This window comes from Amblyraja radiata, chromosome 1, assembly GCF_010909765.2.
Source record: "Amblyraja radiata isolate CabotCenter1 chromosome 1, sAmbRad1.1.pri, whole genome shotgun sequence".
Classification (NCBI taxonomy): domain Eukaryota; kingdom Metazoa; phylum Chordata; class Chondrichthyes; order Rajiformes; family Rajidae; genus Amblyraja; species Amblyraja radiata.
Window position 1 is genome coordinate 189245903 of NC_045956.1, and position 19724 is coordinate 189265626.

The window sequence follows — 19724 nt, forward strand, 5'->3', positions numbered from 1 at the left end:
GGGCGGATAGGTGTGGGGGAGGGGGGAGGGGAGGAGGGAGGGTGTATGGAGGTGGGGGAGGAGAGGGAGAGGGGTGAGGAGAGAGGGGTGGGGGAGAGGGAGGAGAGAGGGATGGGGAGGAGGAGAGAGGTGTGGGGAGGGGGGAGGGATGGGGAGGGACATGGGGCAGGGGAGGGAGGGGGAAGATTGTGGAGGGAGGGGGAGAGCGGTGGGGTGAGAAAAGGAAAAGAGTGGGAAGGGAAAGTGGGAGGGGGAGGGGGGAAGAGAAGTGGAAGCATGGGGAGGGAGGGGGAGAGGGGTAGGGGGAGTGGTGGAAGAGGGACAGAGGGGTAGGGGGAAGGGGTGGGAGGAAAGAGGGGAGGGAAGGAGAAAGGAGGGGGAGAGAGAGGGGTGGGGGAGGGAGAGGGGTGGCGTAAGGGGGAGAGAAGTGGTAGAGTGGGGAGGGATAAGGGTAGTGATGGAAGAGGGTCAGAGAGGTAGGAGGAAGGGGGCGGGGGGAAAGAGGGAAGGGTGTGGGGTAGAGAGGGAAAGGGGTGGGGGAGAGAGGGATGGGGGTGGGAGGAGGAGGGAAGGAGAGGGAGGTGGAGAGGGGGAGGAGAGAGAGGGGATGGGGAGGAGAGAGGGGAGGGGGAGAGAGGTGTGGGGGAGGGGAGAAGGGAGATGGGGTAGGGAAGAGAGGGGGAAGCGTGTGGGGGGAGGGGGAAGGGGGTGGGGTGGGAAGGAAGGGGGTGGGGAGAGGGAAGGGGGCTGGGGAGAGAGGGATGCGGGTGGGAGGAGGAGGGGGAGGAGAGGGGGAGGGGTGTGGAGGGAGATGGAGAGAGGGGTGGGGAGTGGGAGGAGAGAGGGATGGGGGAGGGGGAGAGAGGTGTGGGGGAGGGGGGAGATGGGGTAGGGGAGGGAGGGAGAAGAGTGTGGAGGGAGGGGGAGAGGGGTAGGGGAGAGAGGGGAAAGAGTGCGGAGGGTGAGTGGGAGTGGGAGGGGTAGGGGCAGTCCATCTGTTCCCCATTCCCTATCACCCCCAATCCTCTTTCTCTATTCCCACACACGTGATGATGCGCTTCGACACAGGCTGCGGGGGTGGGGGGGGGGGGGGGGGGGGGGGGGGGGGGGGGCTGGGGCTGGTGCTGGTGCAAGGGCATATGTAAATGAGATTCATTCTGTAAACTGTGAGAATGTAAAAGTGAAATCTCTACCGAGTTGCGGTAGTCCAGTCGGGAGGAGATGAAGGCATGGATGAGTCTTTCAGCAGCGGGAGGTGTGAGAGAGGCACAACATACGCAGTACGCCAATCCTCCGGCACCATTCCCGTTTCTAATGACATTTGAAATATTTCTGTCATAGCCCCTGCTATTTCTACACTAACTTCCCTCAATGTCCTAGGGAATATCCTGTCAGGACCTGGAGACTTATCCACTTTTATATTTTTTCAAGTGTCAGTACTTCCTCTTCTTTGAATCTCCTAGTTTCCATAGCTACTCTACTTGTTTCCCTTACCTCACATAATTCAATATCCTTCTCCTTGGTGAATACCAAAGAAAATAAATTGTTCAATATCTCCCCCATCTCTTTTGGCTCTGCAGATAGCTGTCCACTCTGACTCTTCAATGGACCAATTTTATCCCTCGTTATCCTTTTGCTATTAATATAGCTGTAGAAACCCTTTGGATTTACTTTCACCTTACTTGCCAAAGCAACCTCATATCTTCTTTTAGCTTTTCTAATTTCTTTCTTAAGATTATTTTTACATTCCTTATACTCCACAAGCACCTAATTTACTTTATGCTGCCTATAATTATTGTAGATCTCCCTCTTTTTCCGAACAAGATGTCCAATTTCCCTTGAAAACCAGGGCTCTTTCCAATTTTTACTGTTTCCTTTCAACCGAACAGGAACATAAAGATTCTGTACTCTTAAAATTTCCCCTTTAAATGTCCACCATTTCTCTTCTACATCTTTCCCATAAAACAAAATGTCCCAGTCCACTCCTTTTAAATCATCTCGCATCTCATCAAAGTTAGCCTTTCTCCAATCAAAAATCTCAACCCTAGGTCCAGTTCTGACCCTCTCCATAATTATATTGAAACTAATGGTATTGTGATCACTGGACCCGAAGTGCTCCCCAACGCATACCTCCGCCACCTGTCCCGTCTCATTTCCTAACAGGAGGTCCAGCACTGCCCCTCCTCTAGTAGGTACCTCTTTTGTATTGCTGCAAAAAACTATCCTGCACACATTTTACAAACTCCAAACCATCCAGCCCATTTACAGAATGTGTTTCCCAGTCTATGTGTGGAAAGTTGAAATCTCCCACAATCACTACCTTGTGCTTACTACTAATATCTGCTATCTCCTTACATATTTGCTCTTCCAATTCTCGTTCCCCATTTGGTGGTCTATAATACACCCCTATAAGTGTTGCTACACCTTTCCCACTTCTCAGTTCCACCCAAATAGCCTCCCTAGATGAGCCCTCCAATCTATCCTGCCAAAGCACTGCTGTAATATCTTCCCTGACTAGCAATGCAACACCTCCACCTCTTGCCCCTCCAATTCTATCACACCTGAAGCAACGAAATCCTGGAATATTTAGTTTCCAATCACAGCCCTCCTGCAACCATGTTTCACTGATCGCCACAACATCATACTTCCAGGTGTCTATCCAGACTCTAAGCTCATCCACCTTTCTTACAATGCTCCTAGCATTAAAATATGCACATTTAAGAAACCCCCCGTCTCTTCTTCTCTGTTTATTTCCTTTTTTTTCTTTCTCCTCTTGTGTCCGAGTGCTTCCCTTTTCTGCTTCCTGCCTCCCATTCTGTCTACTAGCTTTCTCTATTTGAGTCCCTCGCCCCAACCATTCTAGTTTAAAGTCTCCCCAGTGACCTTTGCAAATTTCCCCGCCAGAATATTGGTCCCCCTCGGGTTCAAGTGCAACCCATCCTTTCTGTACAGGTCCCACCTTCCCCAAAAGAAGTCCCAATGATCCAGAAACTTGAATCCCTGCCCTCTGCACCAGTCTTTCAGCCACGCATTTATCCTCCACCTCGCTCCATTCCTACTCTCACTGTCGCGTGGTACAGGCAGTAATCCTGAGATTGTTACCTTTTTGGTCCTTTTCCTTAACTCTCCTCCCAACTCCCTAAATCCTCCCTTCAGGACCTCTTCACTTTTTTTACCTATGTCATTTGTACCAATATGTACCACGACCTCAGGCTCCTCTCCCTCTGATTTCAGGATATCTTGGATGCGTTGAGACACGTCCGAGACCTTGGCACCAGGGAGGCAGACCACCATCCTGGTCTCCCGACTGCGTCCACAGAAACGCCTATCCGACCCCCTAACAATAGAGTCCCCAATTACAATTGCCCTCTTCTTTTTTTCCCTACCTTTCGGAGCAACAGGGCCGGTCTCTGTGCTGGAGGCCCGTCCGCTGTTGCTACCCCCGGGTAGGCTGTCATCCTCATCCGTACTCAAACAGGAGTACTTATTTGCAAGGTGTACCGACATTGGAGTACTCCCTCGTTCCTGCCTCTGCCCCTTGCCCTTCCTTAGCGTGACCCACATATCTCTCTCCCGTGGTTTTGGAGTGACCACCTCCCTATAACTCCCCTCTATGACCTCGTCACTCTCCCTGACCAGACAGAGGTCATCGAGCTGCTGCTCCAGGAACCTAATACGGTCCCTTAGGAGCCCCATCTCTCTGCACCTGGTGCAGATGTGGACGTCTGGAGGGCCATCCGACACCATGACCTCCCACATCTGACATCCAGAATAGTACACTGCTCTGACTGTCATTCTCTCGCCTTACCCTGGATCCGATACCAGTATAATACAATAGAAACTGCTGGGAGAAATCAGCAGGTATCTGACACAAACAGCTGCTCCCTCTTGCCCTTTAAACTGCACCTTTATTATATAAACAAAAAGCACTGTACCTTTAGCCCACTGTACCTTTACTAAAGCACTGTTCCTTTAGCCCACTGTACCCTTGGCTCACTGTACCTTTACTAAAGCACTATACCTTTAGCCCACTGTACCCTTAGCTCACTGTACCTTTACTTAAATCTCTCCCTGCACGGGAGACCCGACCTTTTCTTTGTCGGGTCTCCGTTGTCGTTGGGGCTGCAACGAGGAGCGGCCTCCAACAGGAAGACCGGGGACTCCAGTGCCGACACTCACCTCACCGTCGCGGAGCTGGCCGAGTCCAGAGCGGGTGGAGCTGTGGTGGACGCTGCTGCGACCCGACCCCCAGAGATTCGGTGGCTGCAACTGCGGGCTTGGCGGACGGCACCGGGAGCCCGCGGGTCCCTGGAGGGAGACCGCTTTTCGGGGCTTCCGCAACGGCGACTTCTCCCGCCCGAGTTGCGGGGTTGAAGAGCTCCTGGAGCGGGGCCTTACAGCACCGCCCCGCGCGGCTTGGAATGGCCGCGGGAGTTTGCGAGCGCGCACCGGGGGCTCTAACATCAAGACCCGGTGTGCGAACTTGCATTACCCGGCGTGGTTTAATGGCCACGGGACAATTCGCCATCGCCCGCCGGGGGCTTTGACTTTGACTCTGACATGGGGGGGGAGAGTGCAGTGGAGAGATAAGTTTTTTTGGCCTTCCATCACAGCAATGTGATGGATGTTTATGTAAAATATGTTGTGTCTTGGGTCTATTTGTTGTAATGTATGGCTGCAGAAACGGCATTTCGTTTGGACCTCACGGGGTCCAAATGACAATAAATTGAATTGTAATTGTAATTGTAATTGTAAAGCACTGTACCTTTAACCAGAAAGCAGAAATGCTAACCTGAGGTTGCACCCAATCAGCTGCTTCCTCTAGTCTGCTTCCACCAATCAGCGGCTTCCACCAGAAACCCTCCCTATGGAGTGTGGAACGTTACGGGTTTTGGTAAAAGCCCTGACCCTCCTCCACTGTCTCCAACGGTCCCGGGCCTCTGTAAAAGCAAGCCCCGCGCCCGATTTAAGTACTCACCGCCCTGACCCTCCTCCACTGTCTCCAACGGTCCCGGGCCTCTGTAAAAGCAAGTTGTTTGACTGTGTTTCTATTCATACCTTTATCTAATATATCTGGCAACAGAGTTTGGTATTCGTGGGTATATGTTTTCAAATAATCTCGAATTTGAAGATATCTAAAATACTGATGACCTTTCAGACTGTATTTTGATTGTAATTTTTGTAATGATAAAAGGTTTCCCATTTCGTACAAATCTCCAACCTTTTTAATTCCTAGTCTTTTCCAATGAATAAACATTTTATCTATAATAGATGGTTTGAACGATGGGTTATTAGCTATTGGAGTAAGAAGAGATAGATTTCGTAATTTAAGAGTAAATTTTACTTGTCTCCAAATTCGTAAAGTGCTATGAATAATCGGGTTTTTCTTGTATATTGCATTCTTCAGCTTTATTGGGGAGAGAAGGATCGCGCCTATGTTAAAAGGTGAGCAATCCTCTCTCTTTATTACTAACCAATCTACCTATTGACATGAGTTATCCAGCCAGTGAATTACATTTTTAATATTTGCTGCCCAATAATAGTACAAGAAATTGGGAAGCGCCAATCCACCGATTTCTTTGGGTTTACATAAATGTTGTCTATGAATTTTGTGTGATTTATAATCCCAAATAAAATTTGTAATCTGGGAATCAAGTTTAAAAAAAAAAAGTTTTTAGGTAAATATATCGGTATTGATTGAAATAAATAGAGAATATGTCGTAGGAAAATCATTTTTATGGCATTTATTCTGCCTATTAGAGACATCGGAAGTGTTTTCCAGAATTGAATAAGAGCGTTTAATTTAGTAACTAAGGGAAGGAGGTTTGCATTGAATAAAGAATTATATGTTCTGGTTACTTGGATACCCAGATATTTAAATTTTTCTGTAGAAATTCTAAAAGGAAATTTTAAAAGATGTGTCGACTCTTGGGGTTTTATCGCCATGATTTCACTTTTATTCCAGTTTATTCTGTATCCTGAGAAAGAACCAAATTCCTCTATTAGGTTTAATATATTTGTATACTAACTTGAGATTTTGTAATGTATAATAATACATCATCTGCATATAATGATATTTTATTATTGGAATGTTTAGTATTATAGCCGTGAATATTCGGATGTATTCTTATACTTTCCGCTAAGGGCTCTATCGCAAGGACAAATAGCAGGGGTGATAATGCCCAACCCTGTCTATTGCCCCTGGATAAGTGAAATGTGGTTGATCAATATTCTAGCAGTCGGCCTGTCATATAATAATTTTATCCATGAAATAAAATTCTCTCCCATCTGAAATTTTTGCAATACTGTGAAGAGGTATTCCCAATCAACTTGGTCGAATGCTTTTTCTGCATCTAATGAAATAATTGATAAGTCTTCTTCAATTGTGTATGAATACATTATATTAAAAAGACATCTCAAATTATGAATGTCTCTTGGGTATGAACTCCGCATGTATTAATTTACTAACGTATTTACTTAATCTTCTTGCCAGAGTTTTCGCTAATATTTTCTGATCTGTATTTAATAATGCAATTGCTCTATATGAACCGGTATCTTCTAGATCTTTATCTTTTTTGGGTATAAGTGTGATAGTTGATTCCACTAGTGTTTCTGGTAGTGTCTGTTCTTTAAATGCATATGTATAAAGCTTGTGTAAACGAGGTGAAATTACCTCGTGAAATCTTTTATAAAATTCATTACTGAACCCATCTGGTCCCAGTGTTTCACCATTCTTCAGTGAATTTATTGTCTCTTCTATTTCTTTGATTGAAACCTGTGCTCCTAATTTCTCTTGTTCCAAAGGATTAAGTGTTGGGAGATTACAGTTGTCCAGAAAGTTTATAATTTTATTGCTGTCTGTTGATGTTTTGGATGTATATAAATGTTGATAAAATTGAGCAAATCTTTTGTTAATGTCTTTAGGCAGCATTAGCAATTCGCCTTTATCTGATTTGATTTTTAGAATAGTGTGATCCTTTTCCTCTTTTATCAGCTGACGTGCCAAAAGTTTGTGTGGCTTATCGCCAAATTCGAAATTTTCCTGTTTTGTAATTTGAAATAATCTAATAACTCTTGCAGATAAAATTTGGCTTAGTTTAAATTTCAATATTGCTATCTTGTTGTGTTTGTCTATAGTTGGATCTTTCGCGTTTTCTAAATCAAGTTGTCTAATTTGTTCTTCTAGTTGCAATTGTTCCATCCTATTCTTTTTATTTTGAAACGCTTGGTATGAAATAATAGAACTTCTAATAAATGCCTTAAAGGATTCCCATAATAGGGAGGGTGAAATATCTGTGGTATCATTAGTCTCAAAGAAAAGTTCCATCTGTTGTTTTAAGTATATACAACCGTCCGGGTTGTTTAGAATTTGGGGATTAAACCTCCAAAACGATTTTTTATTGAACATTCCTTCTATTGTTAGGAAGAAGGTTAATTGGGAATGATCAGAGATTGCCACAATTGTGATATTTTGGATTAGTTGTAAAGGGAATTAATTTCATGTCCACTAGGAAGTAATTGATACGTGTATAGGTTTTATGTACTGATGAATAAAAGGAGTATTCCATCCCGGCCGGGTTTGCAATCCTCCATACATCTGTTATATTTGTGTTTTTTATGTATGCATTTAAAAGTTCACTGGATTTTGATTTTATATTAAGTCTCTTTGAATGATTTTAATTGGGCAAGAATCTAACCCCTTTTAATTGGCTCATTAGCGCCCCTTATGTTCCAGCTACAAAACGTAATTCCTCCAATTTTCTTTTGCGCGTCGTCTTGCATTATAAATTACATTGGTACCTTTTTTTCAAATGGTGCAACACAATACCTGAAGCTTCTGGGTGTTGGGTGGGTGCTCACAGCTGCTAAACCCTGTTGGTATATCCCTTGAAAATGTGCCCTTAAGGAAATTTTTTTTTAAAAGTGCTAAATAACATAAGAATTGTGAAAAAACAGTATTAAAAAATAAAATACTGTAAGAAAAAACCACCCAATGGTGGGAGAAAAATTCATGAAACCTTCCGTAGATGTAAAGTTGCATTAAGCTCCTTTCCCTTAAACAAGTATTATAAAAAAGAAAGAACAATTCAAAACCGGGTAATATATTCAAAGAGAAAACCAGCGAACATGTATTGTGATTAGTTCGTCTGGTGTCTTAAACTGAATAAGTATTTACTATTTAATTACTGTGTTTAACTTAACAGACAAACCCCAGTATATTTAAGTAAGAATCTGCTGGTTGGGAGGGGTTAACCAAAAATGCAATCTTGGCTGCTTGCCAGCTGTTTCACTCCCTTCCAGCCTGTGATTCCTTATTAATTTGTTCTGAGCGTAACTGGGAATTTGTCTTCCCAAATCGATTACACAATTTAGTATATTGTCACCTATAATGCTGATAAGGTGTCTAGACCTAAGCACATGTGAATTCGGCGGCCATCTTATCGGCAACATTGTACTTATATTTATTTAAAAAGTCATATTTTCTCAGTTTCCCCCTCTAAATATATATAAAAGGTAAATCTCTAGATAACCATGATATTTTATTTATCCTTTAATGTCCTTTGTTAGATCTTGCGCGTATTTAAATGCTTCTTCTGGATCAGTAAAGAAACGTTCCGAGTCATTATATGTGATCCTCATTTTTGCCGGATAGAATATCCCATATCTTAAGTTCAGAATTCCTTTAAGGGTCAGTCGTGTCTTTGTAAAAAGGGCACGTTTCTTCGCCACTTCTGCTGGGTAATCTCTGAAGAATCGTACAATTTCGTCTTCAATCATCAGATTTCTTGCAAATGGAATTTTTTTCATTATGTCTTCAAGGGCTGCTATGTCGTGAAGTTTCACTATAATTTGTCTTGGTGGGGCTCCTGGCCTCGAGTATACTCTCTGAACTCGGTGTGCAACATCTATTTTCAGTTTTTCAGACAGTTTGAATACTTGTTTAAGTAAGTTGGCAGTGAAAACCCGAGTGTCCATTCCAGTCTCCTTCCCTTCTCTCACTCCAACAATCCTTAAATTCTGCCGTCTTGACCGAGCTTTGAGGTCGAGACATTTGTCGGTCATTCTAGCCAGTTGCCCAGACACTCGGTCTTGATCTTCTTTCATTCTCTTCATCGCTTCAGACATATCTTTCATCGCAGTTTCCAGATCTTTAATAGCAATGCTTTGTTCTGCAGAAGTAGTGAGAACAGGCTCCAGCTTTTTATTGTAAACTTCTTCAACCCGTTCAATTTCTACTCTTAGCTCGGTCTCTACATCCTCGATATGTTGCTGTAGAGTACGAATTGTCTCAATAACTTGCTTATTCCCAAGCTGCATACTTGTAGCCAGTGCGGAAATCTCCTTGTGTAACATATCAGCAAAGTCTTTTGACACAGCTTCTCTTAAAGAGTGTTCCTGTTCTTTTACCTTTGCATCCATTTCAGCAATGAATCTTTGACCTTCAGTTTCTTCTTCTTCAGATCCTTCTGGAGTTGTTTGAGGTGTTTTCACCAACTCTTTAACAAGTAGTCTGGTCAGAGGTCTTGACGTGGGTCGTTTGGGTAAGTTCCCTTTTCTCATTTAAAAATGCCGTTTTCCCCGTTATTTTGCAGCAATTTCTGATGACGTCACTTACGCGACGCCAGGCATCCCCGGGGAGTATTTTTAAATTGGTCCCGTCTTCTTTTAAAGTCTTTTTAGCGCATTTGTCGGGAGTGGAGCTGAATGCTGCGCCTTTCACTGCTGCATTTGTGATCAGATTTGAATTTTAACGAGGTTTGATATTCTGCCACTTCCTTTAGAGGTAATTTAACACTTGGGTCTGCAAATGCTGGTTTACAAAAAAAGACAGAAAGTGCTGGAGAAACTCAGGGGATCAGGCAGCATCTCTGGATAACGAATTAGGTGATGTTTTGGGTTGGGACCCGTTTTAAGACTGATTTTGGAGGTGGGGATGAAAAAGACAGCTTGAAGAGAGGAGGGGCAGGACAAAGTCTGGCGAGTGAAGGGGAAAGATAAACACAAAATGCTGGAGTAACTCAGCGGGACGGGCAGCATCTCTGGAGAGAAGGAATGGTGACGTGTTGAGTCGAGACCATTCTTCAGAGTCCTCCTTTGTGTGTCTTACTTCGGTTTAAACCAGCATCAGCAGTTCCTTCCTACATAAATAATCGGGGGATACAGGTGAGGGAAAGGGGGTTGATAGGCTTATGGTGGACAAAGACCAGAGATGAAAAGACAAATGGTGTGAGACATGGATTAAAGTGTTATGAGTTGTGAAGCGAGAGGAAGAAATGCAGGTGAAAGGGGGAGGAGGGGAGAATAGGTGTGAGTCCGGGTGCAGCATTGGGGAGAGAGGAGCAGATGATGTGGGAGGTGTGTGGTTAACAACCAGTCGTTCCTATAGGTCTTGGCAGACAGAGTGCAATTGTTCAGGAACTCCCGATTGTTACCATTTTAACTACCCTTCCTATTCCCACACTGACCTTTCTGTCCTGGGACTCATCCATTGCCAGAGTGAGGCCACATGCAAACTGAAGGAACAGCAGCTTATATTCTGCTTGGGGAGCTTACAACCCAACAGTATGAACACTGAATTCTCCAATAAAAAAAAAACTGCAAATCACCCCCCTCCTTTCTTCCTCCACACCATTCCTCCAACAAAGCACCCCCCCCCCCCCCCCCCCACCCCCTCCATATCCCACATCTCTTTATCTCACATGAACTCACACCCATTTATTACCTTCCCCTCCCCTTCCATCTACATTCCTTCCTCTAGCTTCACAATTCACAACACTTCAGTTCTCCCGAAAACAGATACAAAAAGCTGGAGTAACTCAGCGGGTCAGATAGCATCTCTGGAGAAAAGGAACAGACTTTTTTATCAGTCTGAAGAAGGGTCTCGACCCAAAACATCACCTATTCCTTTTCTCCAGAGATGCTGTCTGACCCACTGAGTTACTACAGCTCTTTGTGTCCATCTTTTGTTTAACCCGGCATCTACAGTGCTTTCCTACACCTCAAATGCTGCCTGTCTTGGCCAGGATTCTCTTGTAAAAGAGATTTTTAATCTCAATGAGACTTCTCCTGGTTAAATAAAGGTTAAAAAAAAAACAAAAAAAAACACTAAGGTGTTTTTCCATCTCACACCTTAGTCTTAGATTTCCAGCGTAGGTTTACAAGGTTAATTCCCGGGATGGCGGGACTGTCATATGCTGAGAGAATGGTGCGGCTGGGCTTGTATACTCTGGAGTTTAGAAGGATGAGAGGGTATCTTATTGAAACATATAAGATTATTAAGGGTTTTGACACCCTAGACACTGAAAACATGTTTCCGATGTTGAGGGAGTCCAGAGTCAGGGGACACAGTTTAAGAATAACGGGTAAGCCATTTAGAACGGAGACGAGGAAACACTTTTTCACGCAGAGTAGTGTCTGTGGAATTCTCTGCCTCAGAGTGCGGTGGAGGCCGGTTCTCTGGATACTTTCAAGAGAGAGCTAGATAGGGCTCTTGAAGATAGCGGAGTCAGGGGATGTGGGGAGAAGGCAGGAACGGGGTACTGATTTGGGATGATCAGCCATGATCACATTAAATGGCGGTGCTGGCTCGAAGGGCCGAATGGCCTACCCTGCACCTATTATTGTCTTTTCACCTCCAGTCTTTGATCAACTATCTGCCTATCAAAACCCCCCTCAACTGTATCAACCTATTACCTACCAGGCTTTGTCCTGCTCTCCTTTCTTACAACTTTCTTTCCCACCCCCCCCCCCCCCCCTACAATAATGGCGGTACGCTGGCGCAGCTGGTAGAGCTGCTGCATCACAGCGCCAGAGACCCACCTTTGATCCTGACCTTGGGGGCTTTCTCCCAGTGACCATGTGGGTTTCATCCGGATGCTCTGGTTTCCTCCCACATCCCAAAGATGTGCAGGTTTGTAGGGCCTGTATCTCTAAAATTAAAACCTAAATCAATTTGAAGAATGGTCCCAACCCAAAACATCACCGATTCATGTTCTGAGATGTTGCCTGACCTGCTGAGTTACTCCAGCAATTTGTCTTTTTTTCCTTTAGATGTAGGCAATTTTTCTGTGTCTACATCTAACGCGTTTAAATGGACTTCACCAAGACTGAATGTTTGTGTTATACGTCTTATTCAGATCTCTCTTCACTACATCCCAGTCAATGTTCCAGGCATTATCGATCTCTGCAGGTTTAGCTCCATATATATCAGCAAACTGCTGATTATAAGTGTAGAAAACCTTCTTCCAATAGGATGCTCCCTGTGCGGAAATTTCCCGCTGGATGGTCCAGGATTTGTAGTAATCATTGACAGTTTGATAATCCTTGTAGGGTTTCCATTCCCCATTTGTGTCGTTATTTTCAAATAATGCATCACCTGCGACTAAAGCTGTGCAGACATCAGTTACAAGATGTTCACTATGTAACAATCGATAGCCATTGAGTCCTACAGGTCTGTGCTGCTTACAAGAGTGCTGTGAATGTACCACGGTCTCTAAGTCACAGGAAACCTGACAGAAAGGACATTTCTTGGTACAACTGAATAACCCTTTGAACATCACATCCTTGGGTTTAATGGATAATTCTTCAATCTTTGCTTGGACATTCCAGCCTGTTACCTCACTGAGGAGTCTCTGCTCCACTTCTTCAATAGATGGCAGAACTGCTTCTGCCAATTTCTTGCCATCACCGTCACTGTGAAACAGAACGAGTTTCATTTCATCTTTGGGCATTGAGATCCTGGTCTTTAACTTTTCAACAAACATGTCCAGGAAGCTCTGAACATTTCCAGCAAAGTTCTGCATCACTGCATCCTCAACAATCTCTTTAGCTTTCCCAGTGATCTGTGTGAGGATTCCTTTAGCCAGATGGGTAAACGTGCTCTCTCCATCACGTTGTGTCGTGCAGTGTTCAATAACCTGGAGATGGAGCCAGTCTTTGGCCGAATTCTCAAGGTCAGTGATATACTGGTGATAGTCATTCAATGTACCCCTTTGTTTCAAGTGCACCAGGAGGGCCACAGTGAAGTTGTTGCGGAGACTGTACTTGCTCTCAGGGTCATTATGTTTCATATCATCTACGATGGTCACACTGAGAGCCTTGAGGGTGGCGTCTCTGAGAGCTGGGAAGAAACAAGATTGTGCAAACCGTTCTGCTTGTCTCTGGTTCGCATCCTGCTCTGTGTAAATATCCATGAAGAGATCAAAGTATTGACCCTTCATGTTTTCCAGTCTTTGCCGCGGGTCGTGTTTCTGGATGAACCTCGTCTGCATCTCTTGGAAACTTGGTACAGCGAAACCACACAGGTGAAGTTTAAACTCAGCCCTGAATTCCTCACTCATTGTGAAGTTTGGGTGTGAAATATTGTTAATTTTCTCCTCTATAATAGTCAAAAGATCAATACAATATCTATTGTCATAATCCATGTCCACTTTTGTGATGTCACTGATCCATTGATGGCATTCAAGCTCGAGGGACTGTGTTATCATTGCTGCTTGATTAACATCTGATTGGTTGGCGGACAGCCTGACTGTTTTAGCACGTCTCACCCATGTCGTGTTGATGTGTTTCCCTTCAATTTGAAAGCACTGGGTTCCCTGTTTACAGAGAGGTTTTCTTTCTAGCATTTTATTAATCACCCTCCCTTGAGTTGCTGTGTTCTCTCTGAGAAGATTTTCAATCTCCAGTTCAATGTTTCTTTCTCTACAGGGATGATAGCCCAACTGTGACAGTGTGTCTTGCCACATCTTTCCAAAGGCAGTTTGCAGTTCCTCGTCACCCAACACCTGATTTGCCCCATTACACTTTAATAAAAGCTCCTTGACCTGTTGTTCGATCTTCTTGTGAAATTTATTCCAAATATCATCCACTTCCTTCAGTCCCACACATCTGTTCACGGCATCCCTACATCTCTGTATTGAATCGTCCTGAAGCCGTCTGCATAAACTGGAGATACTGAGCTTGAATTCCTCCCTGTATTTCTTCATCAGCTGCACGTTATCAGCCTCACTTTCAAACAGAGCTTTTAGTTTATCCAGAGTCTCACTCTCCCTTTTGTTAATCTCCATCCTGATCTCACGTTCCAGTGTTTGGAGCAGTAGGTTGAGGTCACCACTGGCATTGTTTATTGTGTTTTCAGCCTCGTTTCCCCAGGAGTGTGTGAATTTGCGGAGTTCCCACTCCCAGTCCTTGTACTTCACAGAGAGCTGGTTGTAAGCCTCTGCGAATAGACTGTTCTGGAAGCTGAAAATGAAATTCTCATGTTTCACCTGCTCCCAAAGGCCAGTCATCCATTTGGTAAAGTCTGGGATTGTGAAAGCTCCTTGGTCTGGTTTCCCTTTGAGTAAACATTGAATGAGACTCTTCTTCAGTTGGAAGACGTGTTCACTATAGCCAGTGTTGACGGCAGCCATTGGGGGTGTACCTTGCCACAGACCAGGGATGTACCAGTTGTCCTTGTCAGCATCATAGTCCATCACATCACGGAACGTAACTCCCTCCACCTTCTCCAGTTTTGCTGCAGCCTCTGTCATCTCATTCAGCTGTTCCAGCAGTTTCTGACGGCCTCTCAGATTGTGATCATGTGCACTCACATCTCCAACATTCTGGTGGATAAATATACACTTTGGTCTTTTCCCTGTCTGGTTCATGCGTAGTAAGGAATGAACAACAATCTGTAAAATATCTTTCATCTCTGCGATGTTTTCCATGCCTATGTTTACCAACGTTATGTTGCTTAATCCCACCACGAATGTTGCCAGCTCATTGTCGTGTTCGTAGCTGTCTGTTAGTGTTGCAAGTTCTGGAGCTCTCAGCCCCTCCGTGTCAATGACCAGGATGAAGTCACAGCCCAGTTCCTCCGCCAGGCTCCCTGTGACCTTCATCAGCTGCATGTAGGCCCCTCGAGTACATCGGCCGCTGCTCACAGCAAACCGCAAACAGAACATTGTATTGAGGAGCGTGGACTTGCCCGTGCTCTGAACTCCAATCACTGTCAGCACAAACACTCGGGAAGCACGTCCCACCTTCTCAGCCACTGCTTCCAGTACAGCAGTGATCCATGAAACAGGAACGTTGGAGACGTCTCCATCAATGAGCTCCAGTGGGAACCCATCCAGCAACAGTTCAGCAGCAACACCCGGTAACTGAAGCACATGTGGGTGGATCTGTGTTTGTTGCTTTATGTTGTGTTGTGTCACTGAAAGTTCATAAACCTGGCCCAGTTCCCTCATGAAGTGCTCAAGTCCCAGGGAACTATCAGTCATCTTCTGATCCATGTCCTTCAGCTCCTTGACCTTCTGCATTGAGTCTTTGCTCAGTTCTTTATAATCCCTGCGCAATCCTGCCATGATTTCCCTTGATTTACTGTCCAGCATCAGCTTCAGCCACTGCAAGGAAATGGCCCTGTCATCCCCACCAGGACAGGTGAGGTAGTCAATGAATACCTGCATCTCCTCCGACAGGCTCTGTCTGAGCTGAGCTTCCCGGATTCTTTTCTTGTCTTGGTCCAACTCGTGGTTATACTTCTCTGTGGTTCTGTCCCCGCGGAGTTTCATCCGAGACTTCTCTTTCTCAACTTTAGACAGTCCTTGCCAGGGCTCTCCATGAAAGGGCAGCACTCTCTTTTTATACCCAGTGATGTCTGCAGGGTCAAGACTGCCCAGTATTTTGGTCAGGTCCTTGGCCCGTTGTTTTTCAGGCTGATGTTCATCGACCTGAATCCCACTTTCTCTCGCAATGTCACCCATTTGTTCCAGACTCAGGAAGCTCTGGCCCTTGTCACTCATTAGAATCACTTGTTTTATCTGGAAACGAAGTTTTTCCACAAGTTTTGCCTCGTTTACATTTGTCCGAACAATGCATTGTTTACGCTGTAACTTCTGATCTACAAACAGTTTCTTTACCTGCTCAGGGGTGATGTTAGTGTTCACTATCAGAAAGAGTTTTGCCGGTGACTGTGCGAGAGAGATGAGGAATTCTCTTTCCTTCTCACCGATAACATCAATGAAAATAAAGAGAGCAGCAGAGACTTTTGCCAGAAACCGAGTGTGTCCCTGGTAAGTTTCAGCGTCACCTCGGAGGTTGATGAATGCAGCAGCCTCCGGGAAAATGTTTGTGTTGCTCTTCCCAGAAGGTAGATACCAGCTGATCTCAGCCATCCCATCCGATATCCCACGGGGCACATTCCCACATTCCATCCCGGAGTGCAGGAAGATGTTCTGCTGCAGCTGGGTCTGGCTCAAGGTGAGATTGAGGAGTTTGGATTTGGACACCGTGCACCTTCCGAGTCTGAGGAAGGAGACAGTTGGCACGGTTGCTGTCACGATGGGCATCTCCACAACGGGGCTGCTCCCTGTGGGGGATTGTGGGCACCACATTTTAACAATAGGCCTCATGGCCCAGAGGAGAAGGGTGGAACCAGGCCCTTCCATGGGTCCCCTCACCTTGTACCTGGGGTAACTGTGCCCTTCCGGTAGCAGAAAGGGTAATGCAAGTTGGCACAGAGACATCTTCAGCATCAATTCCTGCTGGAGAGAGTGGTCGGCACAGAGGAAAATGGCAGCAATGATATCCAGAGGGTTAATCCCAGAATCTCCTGGCCCTTGTGGTTCATCGTCACCATCTTCGTCTTCCGAGGATTGAGCAGGGGGCCATTCAGGATTCCTCGCCAGTGAATTAGCTGAGAGGATCATTTGGAGAAATCGCCAAGGAAGATCTTTTGCTCCAGTTGGTTTGTTGTCGATCAGTTTACCCCAGGATACCTCCCGCATGGACGTCAGTGACAGTTTGTGAGGATAATGATCCTGTAAACCCAAATCCCTCACAAGTTCAGAACAGTTATTTGCAGTTTGTGGTGGGCTCACATTTAGAGATTGATTATTTCCAGCTGGTGGATCACCAGTCATTCCCTGTGGGGGACCTGGTGAATGCCGGTGAGATGGATCCTCTGACTGCCTGCTGTCTCCAGGGTCGGCCTCTCTCTGTGGTTTGGACGTCAGGTCCTTGGCTTCTTGTATTTCGGGCTGATGTTCATTGACATGAATCCCACTTTCCCTCACAATGTCACCCGTTTGCTCCAGACTCGGGAAGCTCTGATCCCTGTCCCTCATCCATGTTACTTGTTGTATCGAAGAATTACATTTGACTACAAGTGTTGCCTCACTTACATTTGTCTGAAAAACACATTGTTGTGGTTGTAACTTTGTAAAGTTATTTCCAGCTGGTGGATCACCAGCCATTCCCTGTGGGAGACCCGGTGAATGCCGGTGAGATGGATCCTCTGATCCCCAACTGTCTCCATGGTCGGCCTCTCTCTGTGGTTTGGATGCCAGGTCCTTGGCCTGTTGTATTTCAGGCTGATGTTCATCGACCTGAATCCCACTTTCTCTCGCAATGTTACCCATTTGTTCCAGACTCAGGAAGCTCTGGTCCCCGTCCATCACTAGAATCACTTGTTCTATCTGGGATCGAAGTTCTTCCACAAGTTCGGCCTCGTTTACATTTGTCCGAACAATGCATTGTTGAGGTTGTAACTTCAGATCTTTGAACAGTGTCTTTACCTGCTCAGGGGTGATGTGGCGCTGAGTGATGTGAGTGTTCACTATCAGAAACAGTTTTGCTGGTGACTGTGCGATAGAGGTGAGGAATTCTCTTTCCTTCTCACCGATAACATCAATGAAAATAAAGAGAGCAGCAGAGACTTTTGCCAGAAACCGAGTGTGTCCCTGGTAAGTTTCAGCGTCACCTCGGAGGTTGATGAATGCAGCAGCCTCCGGGAAAATGTCCGTGTTGCTCTTCCCAGAAGGTAGATACCAGCTGATCTCAGCCATCCCGTCCGATATCTCACGGGGCACATTCCCACATTCCATCCCGGAGTGCAGGAAGATGTCCTGCTGCAGCTGGGTCTGGCTCAAGGTGAGATTGAGGAGTTTGGATTTGGACACCGTGCACCTTCCGAGTCTGAGGAAGGAGACAGTTGGCACGTTTGCTGTCACGATGGGCATCTCCACAACGGGGCTGCTCCCTGTGGGAGATTGTGGGCACCACATTTTAACAATGGGCCTCATGGCCCAGAGGAGAAGGGTGGCATCAGGCCCTTCCATGGGTCCCCTCACCTTGTCCCTGGGGTAACTGTGCCCTTCCGGCAGCAGAAAGGGTAATGCAAGTTGGCACAGAGACATCTTCAGCATCAGTTCCTGCTGGAGAGAGTGGTCGGCACAGAGGAAAATGGCAGCAATGATATCCAGAGGGTTAATCCCCGAATCCCCTGGCCTTTGTGCTTGAAAGAAATGGCTGAAAACTTGTACGCCATCTTTGTTGTCTTTTGAAGGCTGAGCAGGCGGCCATTCAGGATTCCTCGCCAGTGAATTAGCTGAGAGGATCCTTTGGAGAAATCGCCAAGGAAGATCTTCTGGTCGAGTTGGTTTGCAGTCGTACAGTTTACCCCAGGATACCTCCTGCATTGACACCGGTGACAGTTTGTGAGGATAATGATCCTGTAAACCCAAATCCCTCACAAGTTGTGGAGTATTCAGGTTTTCAGACCAGCTATTTACAGTTGATGAAACACTCGCCATTCCCACTGACTGGGTGAATGTACTTCCTGGGATCTGTATGTTCTTTCCCAGAGAGGTGGTTCTTATCCTGGAATTCCCAGGATGTCAGGGCTCCTGTCTTGTATATTGCAGTTTGGTGAATCTTCACCAGTTGTACGTTTCTGTCCCAATATCTACCTTGAGGCCTGGGCTCCTATTCCACAATATAGCACGGTGCCTGGATACTGGCCCAGGATTTATCGAGTTGTCCGGTCTCCTGTCCCGGGATATTTCAGAGCCCAGACGGCCACGTTGTGATGGAGTTCCTATCCTGGGATCACAGGGCTGGTCACTTCTTTGGCTCTGGCTGACGATCCTCTTGTTGTATTGGCACCGTGTGTTTCACGTACAGTCAGTGTGTGATCATCGTGGGTACCTGGAATTGGTCACCAGAATTATACATGGCCTTGGAATTGGATTATTATTGTCACATGTATCAAGATACAATGAAAAACTCTGCATACTATCCAATCAAATCATACCATACATGATATAATGAAGCCTTACAAAAGTACAAGTAGCACAAAAATAAATATACCAGTGTAGAATGTAGTCTACCGTGTTACAGTTACAGTGAAAGTGCAGATTAAAAAGTGCAAGAACCTCAATGAGCTATTGCTGTTGGTGGTGGTCCCTGGGGGTTAGGCCACTCCTTGGGTCATCCCCCTCATCTCTTGGTGGACAGGGATGATTGTCTGCCCACAGGGTATCCCAGGTCCTGCTTGCTGGGGTGCGGTGTGTTCTCGAGCTTCATTAAACAATTTCTGAACCTGCCTAGGGTCTGGCCTTTTCCTGACCTCGTCCAGGCTGCTACATTGGTTTATTGTTGGTATTACTGTTGTTAGATTGTGAGATTGTGATTATCCCTTTATTTTAATGGAGGACGATTCAATAGTCTGAAAGCGTCCTGAATCTGGTAGGATGTGCCTTCATGTGTGTGGACGGGATGTTGAAGGACAAGAAGCCGAAGTGAAGAATTGGAAGCCAAGATACCGAAGGGACACGATGCCTAAAAGCCAATTAACCGATAGGGCACGACGCCTAAATTTGTTTAACTTCGCCAATGCATTTGATAAAAGTTTTCTCTATAACTGACCCACTTATCCAGCCCGAAGGAAATCGCTGAGCGCA

At 45.6% G+C, this 19724-nt stretch overlaps 1 protein-coding gene across 1 annotated transcript; it reads right to left on the minus strand.

Moving 5' to 3' along the window:
- Positions 1 to 11926: 11926 nt before the first annotated feature.
- LOC116988954 (interferon-induced very large GTPase 1-like) lies at positions 11927 to 18821 on the minus strand. The gene has a single exon (XM_033046052.1). It carries the CDS (start codon positions 18573 to 18575, stop codon positions 12099 to 12101), a length of 6477 nt encoding a protein of 2158 aa, XP_032901943.1. The 5' UTR covers positions 18576 to 18821; the 3' UTR covers positions 11927 to 12098.
- Between the last annotated feature and the right edge of the window lie 903 nt (positions 18822 to 19724).

Coding starts and splice junctions, on each gene's coding strand:
- LOC116988954 (XM_033046052.1), bottom strand. CDS start 18,575: ATGGCGAGTGTTTCATCAACTGTAAATAGCTGGTCTGAAAACCTGAAT.